Genomic DNA, 17,842 nt, shown 5'->3' on the forward strand with positions numbered 1-17,842 from the left:
TAATAGATATGACACGTTATTTGGCTGTACTTCCTATTTGACAAGGAAATTTTTGCAGTTCTCTGTGGGATGGAAACAATAACAAATGCTTCTAAGTATTAAAAATCTGTATTCTAATTTTAATACTAGATTTGAGTCAGATTAAATGAATTAGCACACATTAATGGAAATACGAGAAAAAGGAAAGACAAAGGAAACCTGACATTAAAAAAAATAAGAAATAGTCCTATATTTAAAAGAGGCCATAAAAGAATTTTATATTAGAAAATGTGAACAGGAAAAAGTATGTGTACCATGGATGCAGTCAACTGATCAATGCTCATGTTCAGAGTATTAAGTGCTGCCATACTTCTTTTTATACAATCAAAAGTCATTAATTCGGACACCCATAATCCGGACCTCAAAGCTAACATCTCTCTGCGCATGCGCCGCGTTGACGCATGCTCATAGGCGTTTTACGCGTGCACGCAAGACAATTACGACTGCGCATATGCGTCTGCACAAGCGCAGAATACGTTTTCGCGTGCACGTTTAATATATAACGGACGGTATAAGCTAAAATTATCTAATTATCTATTTCAGTTAATGTTGATGATTGCGTTGTTCCTTAATCTTCGAATTGGATCCAGCTTATTATTTTTTGCAGACTGTAAGAGCAATTTTATAAAAGTAAGCTTGAACTTTCGATTATGTCAAATAGAATTTCCGATGCTGGAGCTCCCAAAGGATCTAGAAAACGAAAGTATGTTTCGATGTCCATCAAACAAAAAATGAATAAAGGTATATCCTTTGTTTATCTAACCGTTCCGAAATCTGTTTATCAATTTCACGCTGCTCTGCGCGCGGATGGGGGGGGGGCATCGCGGCACGCAACGAACTGGAAATTGATCTGTCATCACTATCGTTATCTTCAGGGCAGATGTTTTTATTTTATTCGGCTTATGATTCCTTACTAAATGTAGTATTTAATCTCGATGTACTTCGTCTTTGATATGATTTAAATCAAATTCCTCGTCATTATAAATATCATGAATACAAATCAAATAGTTTTCTGGTTGCAATTTTCTAATTTCGGCTATGCGTAAAGTACGCATGCGCGCGTTGAAAGAAATGTTTAATAAAGTAAACAAATAAATATTAAGCTTCTTTTTTTTGTAAATTTTGATACCCTTTAGATCATAATTGCTCATTATTTTATAAATTAGGGTTTCATATTTTTAATTTTATAATTTCTGCATGCCATCTTACCAGATTTAAACTGATGATCTATAATCCGGAAAAATCGATAATCCGGAATAAAGACTTTTGACTGTATTTGCTATGCTATTTATTTTTGAGATGCAAATTGATGAAAAGCATCTGAATGATGAAAACATCTGAATTTCCTCAGGATATCAACTGTAAAAATTGTTACTGGTCATGGCTGTAAAAAAGGTTCTAAATATTTGGTCCATGTTTTTCCCCTTCTGGCATGTTTATTAACAAAGTTTATAGTAACAGTTGATGCAAAAAATACTAACACAATATTTAAAAACACTGGAATATATCAAAATGTTTAATTATTCTTTGTTTTAAAGCTGCAAATAGCAACAATTTATCAAGTAATTTAAAAAGAAATTCTAATTTTTAAAGCATATTTTGGAAAGAAAGTAAGTTGCTATTTTTATATATTTAATACTGTTAATTTATAAGTGTTATTATCAAAGATCTAATTTTATGTTTTGCATTCTGCAAAGTGTTTTGATGTTAGTTTTAAGATATTATGAGATGCACGAGATGCCTACTTTAGTTATTATTTCCAGCATCAGCAATAATATCAGTATTTCAGTTAATGTGATTCAGAAAGGTGAAAAAAAAAGAGAAGGATGAAGAGAAAAAAGTGTGTGTGGCATGCACCCATTTTAGAAGAATAATGTTCATGTTTACAATGCAATGTTTTCAAAAGAGTAATCAAAACGACCAAAGAGTACGTTGAGCAGGTAAAAAATATTATGTGTTAACATCAACACATTAAAAAAAAAATCCAGATGGCTGGGGATCGAAAACAAGGGCTGAACACTGGATAGGACACAAGTACACTATTTGGTCACTTTAATTTGAAACATTATTTGATTCATTAGAGAACTGGGAATGTACTAGTTCTTACTAATTCAGTACCAATTAAAGTTAGTTATTCAAATTCTTCTCCAGAATTGGTCACAGCATGGGCTGGAAATAAGTATGTTAGTTTCAATGTGCTTGGCTTGCAATCACATTATTGCGGAATGTAATTTGGGCAATGAAATTATCAAAGAGCATTGCAACAGCTTGTAAGATATCTTCATTAGAAGTTCTTTGGCATCTTGTAATACTAAACATCAAAGAATTAGTCAGGATTATGCCTGAATATTATTATTTTCTTAATTTTTTAGAAGTGTCTAAAAGTTTTGTGAAAGAAGAACAAAGCACAGAATTGTACGAAGCAAAGAACTAAAATTTTAAGATTGATAGAAAAGGTGCTTTTACATTCATCATTAAAAGAAAAAACCATTGTGTTTAAGTAGCAATGTGCCACTGAAAGAAAAACTCTCATTTAAATATCCTCACAATTTTTATTCCATGTGGCTTAAAAGATTTTAAATTGGGATCAAAAGAATTGATTTTTTTTTATTGCAGTGATAAGGATTTAATTAGTTCTGCACAGTTACTGAAATATATTTATGTAAGTAAGCTGGGATTTATCAAGGTAAGAAAAGAAAGGTAACGACAGCTTATATTTATGTAAAGCTAGGATTTATCAGGCAGGCAAAATAGGCAAAAAGACAGGCAAAATAGGAAAAGAGATTTTACCTATTTTGCCAGATCACAGGATTTATTTATTGAGATAAACAGCTTATTAAAGCTGGGATTTATTGAGGTAAATCTAATGTTATTATGCATAAATCAAATGTTATGCAGTCTGTTACACACATTTTAAGGGGGAAAATAATGCTGCACAGACACATCCTCTGTCCTCCATATTAGGTGGGAAGGACTGAGAGATAATCAAAACCACTTTGGAGAGAGGATACAAAAATTCACTTGCTATGCACTAGAAGATTTAATTCCAGATTGCAGATTTTAAAAAGAACTCTTAGTCCCCAAAGCTGAACCAGCACATCGGGCACATATCTCAACTCAGATGCACAGAAACCATGAAGGAGAAGAGACAACTATGGCTACATTCAAATGGTGGTAGAACTGTCATAGTGGTATAAGTAAAAAGGCATAAAATGTGGAAGTTCCATTCACATCTGTGATGCAGAGTCGCACAGAAATTTGAAAAGCTAAATTTGCATATGCGTGAATGTGTCTACAGCTTTCCCACTCAATTGGTTTCGCACGTTCAAACCAATTTTGGTGACATGGCAAGGCCTGGTCATCTAGCAATGAAGCTTGGCTTAAACCAGTTATGATATTTATACCACAGTCTGAACAGAGGGTCAGGCTGCGTTCAGACGGCGGTGTAAAGGGCATAGAGGCATAGTCATAAGGGCATAAAATATGGGAGTTCCGTTCACACCTGCGAGAATGGTGTGTAAGCCGTGGCCCAATAAGAGAAGCTAAATTTGCACATGCGTGGATGTGTCTACAACTTTTCCCTGCTGTTCTTGTGCGATTGATTTCCCGCATTCGCTCTGCTTGTTTTGTAACAGCAAAATCTTCTGTAGAAAGCCGCTTCGTTTTAGCTTCGCTCTGATTGGTTGACATGTATCCCAAACTCGGTATAAAGTTGAAAACTTTGAACCCTATGCCACGAGCCCTAAATCACATTTTGTGACGTAGCACAGACTGGTTGCCTTGGCAAGGGAGTTCGGCTTTAACCACTTATGCCCTCATCTGAATGCAGCTTTAGATTCATATTATTTGGCCATCACTATACCCACATGGATCATCGAAATCACTACCATCTGGCACAGCTTAGACTACTCTAAAAATCGGGTTCACGTTATTATACCTCTAGAATCGCTATTACCATAGCATGACACTAAGCTAGGATATGCAACCCCAGGGGGTTTTATCAAGGTATGTCAAGGAAATTAAACTGATGCTTAGGATCATATAGACAATCAGAACAGGTGAAGATGCAAATTAAAATTATGTACACTTGATAGTTACATTTGAAATACACTCACGTTTGTGAAAATTGCAACACCACGAAGGACTTACGCGAGTGAGCTGAAATTTTCAGGAAATGCAAAGTAGCGCATGATATGCAAATGATTAGAATTGCAAATCCGTAGCGCATGCGTATGCTGAGCAGCGCCCTCTGAACGGCTGATGGATCCGAATAAATAAACGGCTGTAGCGAGGCGTGTATGGTTATCGGTGGTTATCTGCTAGTGGTAAACATTAACTCAATCTGTACTTATGCCTCGTCGACGAAAGAGAGCGAGATTTGAACAACTTACAGAGTTTGAACGAGGGAAAATCATCGGCCTTCGTGAAGCTGGATTGTCGTATCATGCAGTAGCCTCTCGTGTGCAGCGTAACAGCAGCACAGTGATGCGCGTTTGGAAGCAGTGGACGGACGAGTGTCGGACAACTCGGAAATCCGGGAGTGGACCCCGAAATGTGACGTCAGCTCGCGATGATAGACACCTGGTCCGCATGGCGCGGACGGACCGTACAGCTTCCTCTAGACAATTGGCAGCACTGTGGTCAATAACTAAAGGTGTTTCATTGTGTGCTTCATCAATTCGTAGACATCTGCTGCAGTGTGGACTGCGCGCACGGACTCCTTTATACAGGACCCCCTAACGCACGACCATCGCCGCCTGCGGCTACAATGGGCCAATCAGCATAGAGACTGGCGTGCTGATTGGCAGCATGTCGTGTTTTCTGACGAATACCGCTTTAATTTGTGGTACCATGATGGCCGCATTCGTGTCAGACGCTATGCCGGTGAACGCCACCTTCCGGAGTGCATTATCGAACGCCACAGTGGACGAACACCCGGAGTTATGGTCTGGGGTGCCATAGCATATCATAGACGATCTCAATTGCTACGAATTGTGGGCAATCTGAACAGCAACCGGTATATCCGTGAAGTTCTACAGCCCGAAGCTGTTCCCTTCCTTCAAAGCTTGCCAGGCGCTGTATTTCAACAGGACAATGCCCGCCCTCATACTGCTCGGATTGTTAAATCCTTCTTTGCAGCGCAGCAGGTACAGCTTCTTCCTTGGCCTGCGTGTTCCCCGGATATGTCGCCAATTGAACATGTGTGGGATGTCATTGGTCGGCGTCTTGCTCGTGATCCTCGTCCTGTTGCGTCTGCAGACGAACTTTGGGTACGCGTACAAACGATATGGAATGCTCTTCCTCAGTCAGACATTCAAACTTTGTTTGACTCCATGCCACGTCGTGTAGCAGCACTTATTGCGGCGCGTGGTGGCCACACAAAATACTGATTCTAATCTCTTGTTATTGTTTGTTTGCTTTGAACATTTAATCATTTATTTGTACCACTACCACTCAACTGTGTATTAAATTGCATTCAATTATGACGATTCCTTCTTGGTGTTGCAATTTTCACAAACGTGAGTGTAGATTAATACAAATTTTAAGCTGTTAAATGTTTTGTGTGTTTGGGATCTATTATTGCTACTGAAAACAGATTATATCCTGAAATTCAGAATGCTAAATTTGGTAACCATGACTTTATATTGGTTAAGAATTTTTTAAGGTATAGATTTCTTTCAAGAAAAATGAAGTTTTTGATTTACAAAAAGCTTGTCAGACTTGTTTTGACACATACTTCTATGACTTGGACAATGACAAAGCTGGAGGAGAATTGTATTGCAACTTCTGAAAAAACAAATTTTACAGAACATTCTTGGTGGCATAAATGAAAACAATAACCGGAGAAGGATATATAATTTTGAGCTTAACAAAATATATAGACGACCTGATATCTTAAAAAATATATAAAAATTAACAAAATGTATTGGACGGCTCATAGCAAAAATTATTAATGTCATTAAATTGACATCGTATGAAAATGTTAATTATTCCTAATTTTAACAGACTGCAAGAGAATATGTTAAAATAAATGAACTCGATAATACGATCAGTGTGGAAAACTTTAACGATGATTTAACTTCAGACTGAAGTTAAATCATCGTTGAACGACACATCAAACACAAACTTCCAAGGCAATAGATCTAGATACACAGTGTATTTAGTAAAATCTAGATACACAGTGTCATTTTATAGCTAAGTGCATGGGAGAGTGTCAATTATTAATTAAATAAAATATGTTAACAATATTGCTTGAAAAACAAGTTATGAGGAAATAATATTTAAATTTACTGAAAGCTTTACTATAACATAGATCAGGAATTCCCTACCTTCCCTTGCATCAGCCCCTTTAAAAGGAATGGCTTCTTTATTGACTTCCTTACATTTTTCTTTATATTACAAAGTATACAATATAACAGCAGTAAAAATAATTCTATATAAATAACTTAAAGACAGCAATTAGAATATGAGCACAAGCTTTGAAAACATTGTTAATTAAATTTATGTTTAATTATTTTTCATAATTTGTTTTTAAATTTACAAATATAAACAAATTTTCAGGGGGAAAAAATCACAGATTCTAATTGCATAAAAGTTCATTTTCAATTAATATGGTGATTGTGATTGACATGCATTTTTTTAATATTTGGCATAAAATTGCTAAATTCAGGTTTTAAATCACCTCATTCAGAAATATTTAATCTGTTTCCCATTCTAGTTTTGCATTCTTTGTATCTGTTTATTCTGTCTCCTTGTATTCTTGAATTTTACTTTTTTGCATTTCACTTACTGCATAAATAAACTCATAAAATATTTATACATTAATATTTATACTCATAAAAACACTCTTAATAGTTTAAAAAATACTTTTAATACTTTTGAAACAGTAAAATTTACTCGTAAAATATTTACATACTTAAAAAAATATTATTGATTTAAAAATATGTTAAATATTTGTTTTCTTATATTTATTTTATATGATTTTCCTTATTACATGATACAATTGTATATCAGTAAACAATTATCAATTTTAATAACTTTTTTTTTTCTTTTAAATCAATGGGATCTTTATGCCAATCAACTATCGGTGCATATCCTGTTATCGAGCCCTTATCATGGACTCCCTTTAAAATTTCACTAACTACTCAGAGGGTCAATATCAACCCCACTGAGAGCACCTGACATAGATTAAAACTTATTACATATTATTCATTTATTCCAAAACATTACCATAAAACCCTTCAAGCATATTTAATTGAAAAGTTTTTGTTATAGTGGTATACAAAAATTAAGAATTTTACCCAAATTTAGCAGCAATACTAATGATGCGCCTTTCCAAAGCATCAACATCCTGAAAGAAAAGTAGAATGCAGTTATAAATCTATCATTTTAAATATATATCTATCATTTTTAATATATCCCATCATAAAGAATAATGAAAACATGAAAACACAAATTTGTAATGAAGCAGAATACTAGCTCATGATACAAGTTTAATATCTTTACAAAATATCTTTACAAATGTGAAAAAGTACAGTAAACTCTTGCCGAACATGAGGGTTATGTTATTATTAACACATTGCGCACAAGGCAAAATCACATTCTGCAAAGTTAACTTTCTATGGAAGAAACAGGTTAGGTATAGTGTAAATTAAGAAAGTATGTATAATTTATGCAAACTCAAATATTATTGTAATTAAAAGGAGAAAAAGAAGTAAATGTTAACTGAAAAGCTTTTCAATATTGCTTAGTAAGCAGGTACATAATACAACCAGTTTTTGAAATAGCTGGAGGTTGTTGCTTCGGACAATGTCTGATGTAACTTATTAAACGTTTCATGGTTAAGAGTGAAAAGTTTTTCAATATCTCTCATAAAGTGTCCTCCTCTTTCTTCATTTGGGTCAATTTCCATTAAAAAATTAGACAGCTCCTGTGCATTTTCAAACAATTTGTTTAACTTATTACACATTTAAGTTTCTTTATCTTCTTCACTATAGCTGCTTTCACTGTTGGCCAATTCTTCATTTGTCTTTTCACTATCGCCATTCTCATCTAATTCTTGGATCTCTCTTTTTTCCATATCTGAAAAATCCTTTGCCACCTACTGTTTTTGCTATCTGTATGATTTCTTTGGCTTCACTTTCAATAGATGGAAATTCTTTAAAATTGTTGACAAATTATGGCTGGTGCTCATGACATGGGAACAAGGGAATGAAATATGGAAAGAAGTTAATTCACTTGTTTCCATGCGAGTTTGATTATTTCTATACAATGTCTTATACTAAATTTCTTCCAAAATGCCATTAGTGTGTCATGTTTTCTTTCATCTAGTGCTTTATTTGCAGAGATGTAAACATGGCTGACATAGATGGAATGTTGTAAGGGCTTCATTATTATTTCCTGCAGCCCTATCGAGTACAGGAAGAATGTTAAAACTTATCAAAATTTCATTGCCAACTCAGAGTTTGCTAGTTTGCAAGTAGTTTTTCTGTTCTAAGCAATGCTTGACTTTTTTTAATGAATGGATTTTCAAACCAGTCATTAAAGAGGATTATCACCATGTGACCAGTGCTCTGCAGTATACCGTGTATAACTGAAATTTTTGTCTTGAACAAACATAATGGTGACAACTAAAATTATACGTATACACATTTCAGAACTTGTGTTTGGCGAAGGTTTACTGGATTTTTTGAGTGATTATGATATTTATAATGGGAAGGGGAGAGAAGCTGATCAACAATGAATAAACTATCAAAACACACAAAACTCTCTATAAAAAATAATCTGATGTATTTGAAAGATCAAGAGCACTCTCACTATTATTAGTAAAACAGGAGGCACTTCATGTGACAATGTTTGCCCATGGATAGTTTAATAACATCAAAAGATGGGAAAAACAGCCTTAAAATATCTACAGAATTTACCTAATTTAATATAAAAATATCAATAAACATATAAATAAGTATTTCCATAGCATTTTAATTAGGAAAAAGCAAAAGTTTGTTTATGAACTGTTCATAATGCTTCTTGAAATTATTTCATTTATGCTGTATTTCTAATTTTAATATCTGGAAGGTTGTAGAGTCATTAGGTTTACTGGAAGCAGAAAAGATTGTTCGCCGGGAATCGAACCATGGACTTCTGGAATACCGGCCCAGAGTGCAACCGTTACACCACGAAGGACGCTTGGAAAGTGGGAGAAATACCTTATATACTCCCCTTTTTAAAGGGCGACTAGGGTTTTAGGAGACCTCGTCGCCAAATCCTGGGTGTGGAGAATCATCATCCACAGCCCTTTTAGTTCGGGTGCCACTGCAGAGTCATTAGGTTTATTGGAAGCAGAAAAGATGAAAAATTAACAACCGCCTTCGCCGGGAATCGAATCATGGACCTCTGGAACACCGGCCCAGCGTGCATCCGTTACACCACGAAGGACGCTTGGAAAGTGGGAGAAATACCTTATATACTCCCCTTTTTAAAGGGCAACTAGGGTTTTAGGGGACCTTGTTGCCAAATCCTGGGTGTGGAGAATCATCATTCACAACCCTTTTAGTTTGGGCGCCACTGTAGAGTCATTAGGTTTATTGGAAACAGAAAAGATGAAAAATTAACAACTGCCTTCGCCGAGAATCGAACCACGGACCTCTGGAATACCGGCCCAGCATGCTACCGTTACACCACAAAGGACGCTTGGAAAGTGGGAGAAAATACCTTATAAGGTATCATTCTTTAAAAGAGAATATCCCAATTTAAGCTTTTAAATTTAGCAAAAAGACAACTTAAGTTTGCTATAGATGTTTTCAGTTTTTTTTTTTTTTTTTTTTTTTTTTTTTTTTAAAGAGAAGAGAAAAAATTCTGCAGAAATTTTTTTTTCCTTCCTCCCTGAAGAAGAAATACTTGTATCTGACAGCAATTAAAAGTGATAGATTTATTCAAAATCTATATAAAGTAAGATTGTTTTTTTTTTTTTTTTTTTTTTTTTTTTTGTCTAACTTTAAATGGTTGACTGAAACTGAAAAAGCTATTTGGTGATTTAACCCCTCATTTGGTAACACTTAACAATTTTTATGATCTGTTTTGACCTTATTGGGAAAATCATTTGTGACTTTATTTCAACTTAATAAAATTATTTTAGAATATTTTGGTCAGATTAACCAAATTGTTGATCATAATAAGTGATACAATTTCCCTTATTTTTCTATATAAATGGGTGGAACTTCAGCAAAATGATAACAATATCTGAACGATAATCTTAATCTAATGACATTAAGTGGCATCCACTGCGCTACATAAATTTTAATACTTTATTTTGTTTACTTATTTTTTAATCAATTCTGAAAACTGACCTACATCTAAGCTTGTCCCTTATTTAAAATCTTGCAAATTTTATTCCTCAAAGTTTAACATCTCATTATTAGTTCATTTTTTAAACCAGATAAAGAATTTTTTTTATCTCGCTTTATATATGCCACTATTAATTTACCATTACCATGCAGTTATCTTTTTCTTTTAATAATTTTATTTTTAATATATCCACTGTTTTGAATGCCATTTATTTGACTGAATAATTAAAATGCATCTAGCATTTTATTTGTAACAATTTTTACAGCTACTAATATGATCATCAATTAAATTACTGGCCATAAAAATTGAGAAATAGAACAATAATTTTATATTCAAAATTATTTCACAACAGCTTACTTTATTTTAATTACCAGTTCATTTTGTCTGGCTGATCACTTGGTCTCATTTCAGTTATTGGTCATATTTGAAATCTGATTTCATTTTTGATTTAAAATGATCTGATTATCCTGTGTTCCTAAAAATTAACACTAAAGACAAATATTTTCCCTTTTTTTAAGACATTTCCCCCTCCATTAAGTATAGCTCCTGATAATTCGCTTCCTTTAGCTCTATTTTAAAAATGCTTAATTTTATACACTGCTTTTATAAACAGTGCTACTAATGATTATTTTACTATGCTAATCCCAATGTTACTAATACTTAAGAAAACGTGATATGGACACAGTGACTTCCTTGTATGGTCTATTAAACTATACACATTTTTTGCTGCACTTCATTTAAACTTATTTCCTAAAATTATTCTGACTTAATTAATCAATCGCTCATGGCAAGCTGAAAATAGATCAAAAACAGCAAGTTCTAAGATTAAATATCCCAGCCAATTTTTGTCATACGAGAGCTGTCTCTCTCTTTTTTATAATGGGTATAAAACTTTTCCAAATATAAGTATAGGAACCAGTAGACCTCATTAAAAGTTAGATTTCATTATATGTCCAAAATTAACTTAAAAAAAAATTGAAATTGGCAAAACATGACTATTTCCTTCCTTTAAAACAATTCTGTGACTGAAAATACAAAACTGTGACCAATGATTATGAAAATAAAGGCAGGGTAAGGACTTTGAAGGTGGGTAAGGGTTGCATTACACATCTACTTTCTCCTACACTTTTTCCTCAGATAGAATAATCAAGATTTCTTTAATCAATATACTCTTACTTTATATATATATATATACACACACACACATTTGGTACTGCCGATTGCACAAAAGAGAGAGCTGTGTTAAATATATGTTATAACAGTCTCATGTACAAAATTCCTACATTCTATGACTAATCATTTTTGAATTATGCGAGATACATACATAGGCAAAGATGTCACGAAAAATTAATTCTGAATTCCACTTTACAATCTGCTTTTGGGGAAAAAGAAATTTATTCTGCTGTACATAAAGACATCACTCATGCAAAAAAATAATCAAAATGGATTTAGGAATGATCAAAATGGATATTTCCTTTGAAATATGATACCTGAAATTTTTTGAGATTACAACACTTCCTTTTCTTTGTAGAAGGAAGTAAAAATATGAAGTTGAAGTTTTAATGAAGTAATGAATTTCTTTTCATTTGTTTACATAAAATATATACAGCATTGATAAAGTTTCAATATTTTTTAAGGAAGCCAAAAGAGACCTTATTCCTCCTAAAAAAATACAGCTTTAGTTCACAAAATAGCTTTAGAGGTTCTGCAGCTGGTAAAGTTTGAACAGCACTAGTGTGCAGCAATGATATTTCAATTTTGCCATGCATATACATGGCAGCACATTATATTTTAGCATATATTTTAATCACATCTTTAAAACAGTCAAATATGAAATTAAAAACAAACCTCTTTAGTTCCTTCCATGAGTAGAGTGACAACACACATTTTATGAATATCAAATCCTTTAATTTGAGTTACATAGAACTTTTTAAGATAATCCATAACTGAAGCAACCAATGATGTTGACTCTGGTTTTAAGGCATGACCTAATTTTTAAGCAAATAAACCTTTCATGAATTAACACAGACATTTTTAAAAACATAAATGCATCACTAGAATATTAAGGAATAATCTTTCTATGGTACTATAATCATGACCCAGAGGAATATTTCAAGTAAATGAGATAACTAAAATTCAGGCTGCTCTGACACTTTAGTTTTATCTCTTTCTTTAGACCAGGAGCAAAAGGTTAACATTAAAAAACAAAATATTTCATCAGATATTTGAATCTGAAATTTTAGATTATTCTTTTGCACTTTAAAAGAGATCTTATAATTAATAAAAATTTATTTATTTATGTAAAGAGACTTTTACATAACTAAAAATGGTGCTCACTACTGCCAACAGATAAAACAAAATCTTTACATATAAATAAAATTAAAGTCCCGATTTTGTAAGTTCTAACCACATTTTTCATATTGAAGATTCTTAGATACTTTTCAGTTATTGGAACCGGGTTCAGAAATGTATGTATTTATGAATAAATGTAGATTTGTGTATATACACACATGCATGCATACATACATTTCTGAATCTGGTCTTGTAACAGAAAAGTACCAATTTTTTCTTCAAAAATATTACTTTCAATAAAATAAAAAAGAATAGCATATATTAAGACAAAATATAACATTAATGTAGTGTGTTATCTATTGCTTTTGCAACTGTATCAAAGTGCAAACCAATTGCCTGAGACTGAAATAGCATGTGGGAAAAAATCATGATCACCATAGTTAATGGGCCAAAACTTATTTTTTTTAGAAAACTAAATAAAATTTTTTTTACTGAATATTTATCAAAACATATTAATTTTTTTTTACTGAATATTTATCAAAACATGCATAAACAGTAATAATAATGATGCAAAGAAGAAAATTCCAACTTATTTTTTATCTAAATTTGAAATGTTACTATCTGCAAGAAATTTCTAGTTGTATTTTGTAATTCAAATTGTACCGATATCTTTCATATTAAATTTAAAAACAAACATTTACTTCAAGTAATTCTAATGTGTTGAATAAACTGCCAAATCACTTGCTTTTAACCCTCTGACAGCTCAATTTGGGGACCTAAATCGCTTCCAAAATTGCGGGGGGGGGTGTTCATATTTTAAATTTATATATATATAGGAGAATTGAAAAATGCACTTTTTCTTCCTAGAAAATATTTTTTATATAGATTTTTATCATGAGAAACTAAGTTGCCAGAAAAACCAATTTCAGATGTTATCACAAAAAATATATTTTTTAATACATTTCAGTCGAATTACAGTTAATTTCTATTTATTGCATAATATAAAAAAGTAAAATACAGCCAAAAGTCGTTAATTCAGACACCCATAATCTGGACCTCAAAGCTACAAACTTTCTGTGCATGCGTCGCGTTGACGCATGTGCGTAAGACCTTTACGGCTGCGAATATGCGGGTGCGAGTGCGCAAAATACGTTTACAAATGCGCATTTAATGCATGAGCAATTTTATAAAAGTAAGCTTGAACTTTCGATTATGTCAAATAGAATTTCTGATACATATTTACTAATATGTAAAGGATCTACAAAGCGAAAGTATGTTTCGAAGTCTATTAAACAAAAAGTGAAATTGCTCCAAAAAATGGATAAAGGCATATCTTTTGTTTATCTAAACTTTAACATTTGTTTATCTAAACTTTGTTTATCTTTAACGCCGTGGCACGCAATGAATTGGAAGTTGAGCTGTCAGCACTATCCTTATCTTCGGGGCAGATGTTTTTATTTTATTTGGCCTATAATTCCTTACTAAATGTAGTATTTCATCTCGATGTACTCCGTCTTTGATATTATTTAAATCAAATTCCTCGTCATTATAATTCGCTTCCGATAGCGAAGAAAGTACTAGAGGTTATTGAAAACGAAAAAATTTCGATTGACAAATTAGTCGGTACTCTCGACACAGCAATTACAGGACTTGAACAGCGGAACTTTGTAACTGAACAAGAAATTATGTCTGTTTATAGAATTCAAGAGAATGTATTATCACATAAAAAACGAAGCAACTTAAACAACTTACATTGAAAGAAATGTTTAATAATATAAACAAATAAATATTAAGCTTTTTTTTTTTTTTTTTTTTTTTTTTTTTTTGTAAATTTTGATACCCTTTAGATCATAATTGTTCTTTATTTCATAAATTACGGTTTCATATTTTTAATTTTATAATTTCTGCATGCCATCTTACCAGATTTAAACTGATGATCTATAATCCGGAATTGCCGAAGTCCCGACGAGTCTGGATTAACGACTTTTGACTGTATATACAATTTAAGAAAATATAAAGCGCTGAGAGAAAAATACCTTAAAAATGCGTTTTAGTATGATAGAGTTCAAACTTCACAGTCTTTGCACCAGATTCAATAAATCTAATTAATAATCAATCTAATTATTAATCTAATCAATAATTTAATTAAATAATCAAGATAATCGCTGAATGTTTTCTAGTAGCCTTTTCTGTAAGGAAAAATTGGCAAAAAATGAAGTTTAAGCACTAATATCACCTTCAAATGCCGCAATTTAGCGGGACAACTAATGATATCTGTTGGCCAAAATGTAAACTAAACACCTAATACTGTATATAATTTATTTCAATGGTAAAACGAGGAAAAAACGGGATGCGCTCCTCAATAAAGGAAGAAAAACATATGCCTGCAGAAATCGAGGGATGAGCAAATTTTGCTGCATTTGAGTTGCCTGCGGAAATTGCAGAATGAGCAAATTTTGCTGCATTTGAGTTGCTCGTAGAAATCGCGGGATGATCAGCCAGAGGATTAAGTAAAGTGAAGTTATATAATGAAAACTTTCTCAGTGAGATAAAACTGCAGAATAAAAAATAATGACCTATTTTATGATGCATACAGGTAAAAAACATATGTATAAACATATATATACATACACTGGTCGACACTAAAAATGCAACACCAAGGAGTGGTCAAAAAGTGATGAAATTTGGAAAAAGACAGTGACAGCAAGCAGCAATAAATGATCTTTATTTCAACATGATAGTGAGAATACAGAGCGAGAATGGCGTCGGCTCAGTAGGATGTAGGACCACCGCGGACAGCGATGCATGAAGAAACATGTTTAGGCATAGAGTCAATAAGAGTGCGGATGTTGTCCTGAGGGATGGCTCTCCATTCTCTTTCAACCATTTGCCACAGTTCGTCTTCTGAACGAGGCAGGGGCAGAGTATGCAAACGGCGTCCAATCACATCCCACACATTTTCAATTGGTGACAAGTCAGGAGAGTACGGTGGCCAGGGAAGCATCTGTATACCTCGTAGAGCATGTTGGCAGATGCAAGCACTGTGTGGTCGGGCGTTATCGGATCTTTCGCCGATAGAAAACATGTGGTCCATTGTTGCTAAATGATTGACCCAGATTACATTCCAAGCTGCCACACCAGATCAACTTTGGCAACGTGTGAAAGCTGCTTGGTCTGCTGTACCCCAAGAACACATCCAAAGTCTCTTTGAATCAATGCCAAGGCGTGTGGCAGCGGTGATCTCCAACAATGGCGGCTACTTTGGCTGTTGATTCTGGAACCACACTTCACAGAAGTCTATAAATTTAATCATTTGATACTTGGTCAACATGTTAGCTACTAGATAAATTTTGTTGTGATATCTCTTGTCTTTCTTGGTGTCGCAATTTGGGTGGCCAGCAGTGTACATATATAACTTTCTGTTTCCCTAGATGCCCCCCCCTTTTTTTTTTTTGTGGATCATTTTAAAGGGAAAAATGCCTTGCAATTGTGAAAAAGAAACATATTTTGTTCCTAGTTAAAGAGAAAGTATATCAGCCGTAGAAATCTTACTTTACTCAGATAAGTTAACAGACTTTGATTTCCTGATATCCTTCATTTTCTAGCTTTCTTTAGAGTCATAATGAAAAAGAATACGAAAGAAAAATAAAATGTCAGACGGTTGGGTTTCATTTATATTGAGAAAGATACTTTAGCTTCAGTTTTATTGAATTTTTTCCTCCTACGTTGCTTTATTTTGTGTATTAAAGAAAGACACTCTGCAGTGATAAAATTGGTTGGAGGGGGGAGATAATGATGTAGATATTTAAAGCGTGAAGCCCTCATATTCTTTTAGAAAAGAAAGTGAAATTTGTTGCTTCAGGAGGCATCTATGTTTATGAACTGCTCTGTTATGCCTAAATTATAAGGTGCTAAATGACACTAAAATTTTTAAAAGTGCGTTGGAATAAAAGGAAAAGTTTATTCAAAGTATCTTAGCAATGGCGTAGCATGGGGAGGAGGCAATCCACCCGGGTGGCACATTTTGGGGAGTGCAAAATTTCAAACTAAATAAAATACTGTTCGACATTGAAAATGCAACACCAAGAAGGAGTGGTCAAAAAGTGATGAAATTTGGAAAAAAGACAGAGACAGCAAGCAGCAACAAGTGATCTTTATTTCAAAATGATAGTCAGAATACAGAGCAAGAACGGCATCGCCTCAGTAGGATAAGTAATAAGTGATGGTGGACGTGGGCACTGTCCCTTTGCCGTAAAGATTAATCAGTACAGCACCTCGTCCACCCTTATCTAAAGTTGGTCATCAATAAACTCAGCACCTTATCTAAAGTCACGTCATCAATAAACTCAGCATAGGCTTTTAGTCTACACATGTTACCGTTCTCTTTTGTTGACACAGAAACTATTGAATGCACATATTTACTTTTTGATTCAACAATTAGCTTTAGCTATAATAGCTTATCTATTTGCCGATCAACTTCATTTCTTAGAACTTCAGGTATTCGATATGGTTTCTGCTTTTTTGACATACTTCCAGGTTTCAGTTTGATGCTGTGTTCTCCAACATTGGTGATTTTCGGAATGGCAGCTCTTAGGTTCTCATGCCTTCTTAAAACTATCATAAGTTCTTTCCTCTTATGCGGTTCAAGGTGCGTAAAATCACATTTTTCATTAGAATAGTGTTCTTTTGCTTTCCGTGGGACAAGTCTTGGAATGTTTTCAACTTCGCCAAAATCAATATCTGTATCATATATCACACCGACATTTTTCACAGTGGTATTCTTCAAATCATTCAGATAATCGGTAACTGAGCTTAACTGTTCATGAGGAACAGGAGTTTCATCAGTCCATGACGTTTTCAAGATAGACAAAGGGCCATTAGAACATCTTCCATAAAGCATTTGGAAGGACTAACACCAGTCGTAGCATTAGGAATTTCTCGATAAGCCCAAAGTAAGTATGGTAGATGTTTCTCCCAATCTTTGGAATGTTCCCTAATGATACGATGTATCATTCCCTTTAAAACAGCATTAAATCTTTCTACAAGGCCATTTGAACTTGGATGATAAGGAGTTGAGAACCTTGGAAATGATCCGATCCCTTTCAAAAACTCTTGAGTCAACGAAGCAGTAAAATTAGTTCCTTGATCTGAAGCAACAATCTGAGGG

At 33.5% G+C, this 17,842-nt stretch overlaps 1 protein-coding gene across 2 annotated transcripts in view; it reads right to left on the reverse strand.

Moving 5' to 3' along the window:
* LOC146998807 (alkyldihydroxyacetonephosphate synthase, peroxisomal-like) overlaps positions 1 to 17,842 on the reverse strand; it is a 169,536-nt gene that overhangs the window by 54,424 nt on the left and 97,270 nt on the right. For both annotated transcript variants that reach the window (XR_015039718.1, XM_085811680.1), the window contains exons 13-14: positions 12,232 to 12,371; positions 7,341 to 7,390 (exon numbers count right to left, since the gene is read on the reverse strand). Coding sequence is in view for 1 of the 2 variants with exons in the window: in XM_085811680.1 (XP_085667806.1) it covers positions 7,341 to 7,390; positions 12,232 to 12,371 (190 nt within the window). In the remaining variant the exon portion in view is untranslated. The remainder of the gene's footprint in view (positions 1 to 7,340; positions 7,391 to 12,231; positions 12,372 to 17,842) is intronic.

Source organism: Stegodyphus dumicola, chromosome 2 (genome assembly GCF_044657685.1).
Source record: "Stegodyphus dumicola isolate Sdum_Otavi_A_Nest chromosome 2, ASM4465768v1".
NCBI lineage: Eukaryota > Metazoa > Arthropoda > Arachnida > Araneae > Eresidae > Stegodyphus > Stegodyphus dumicola.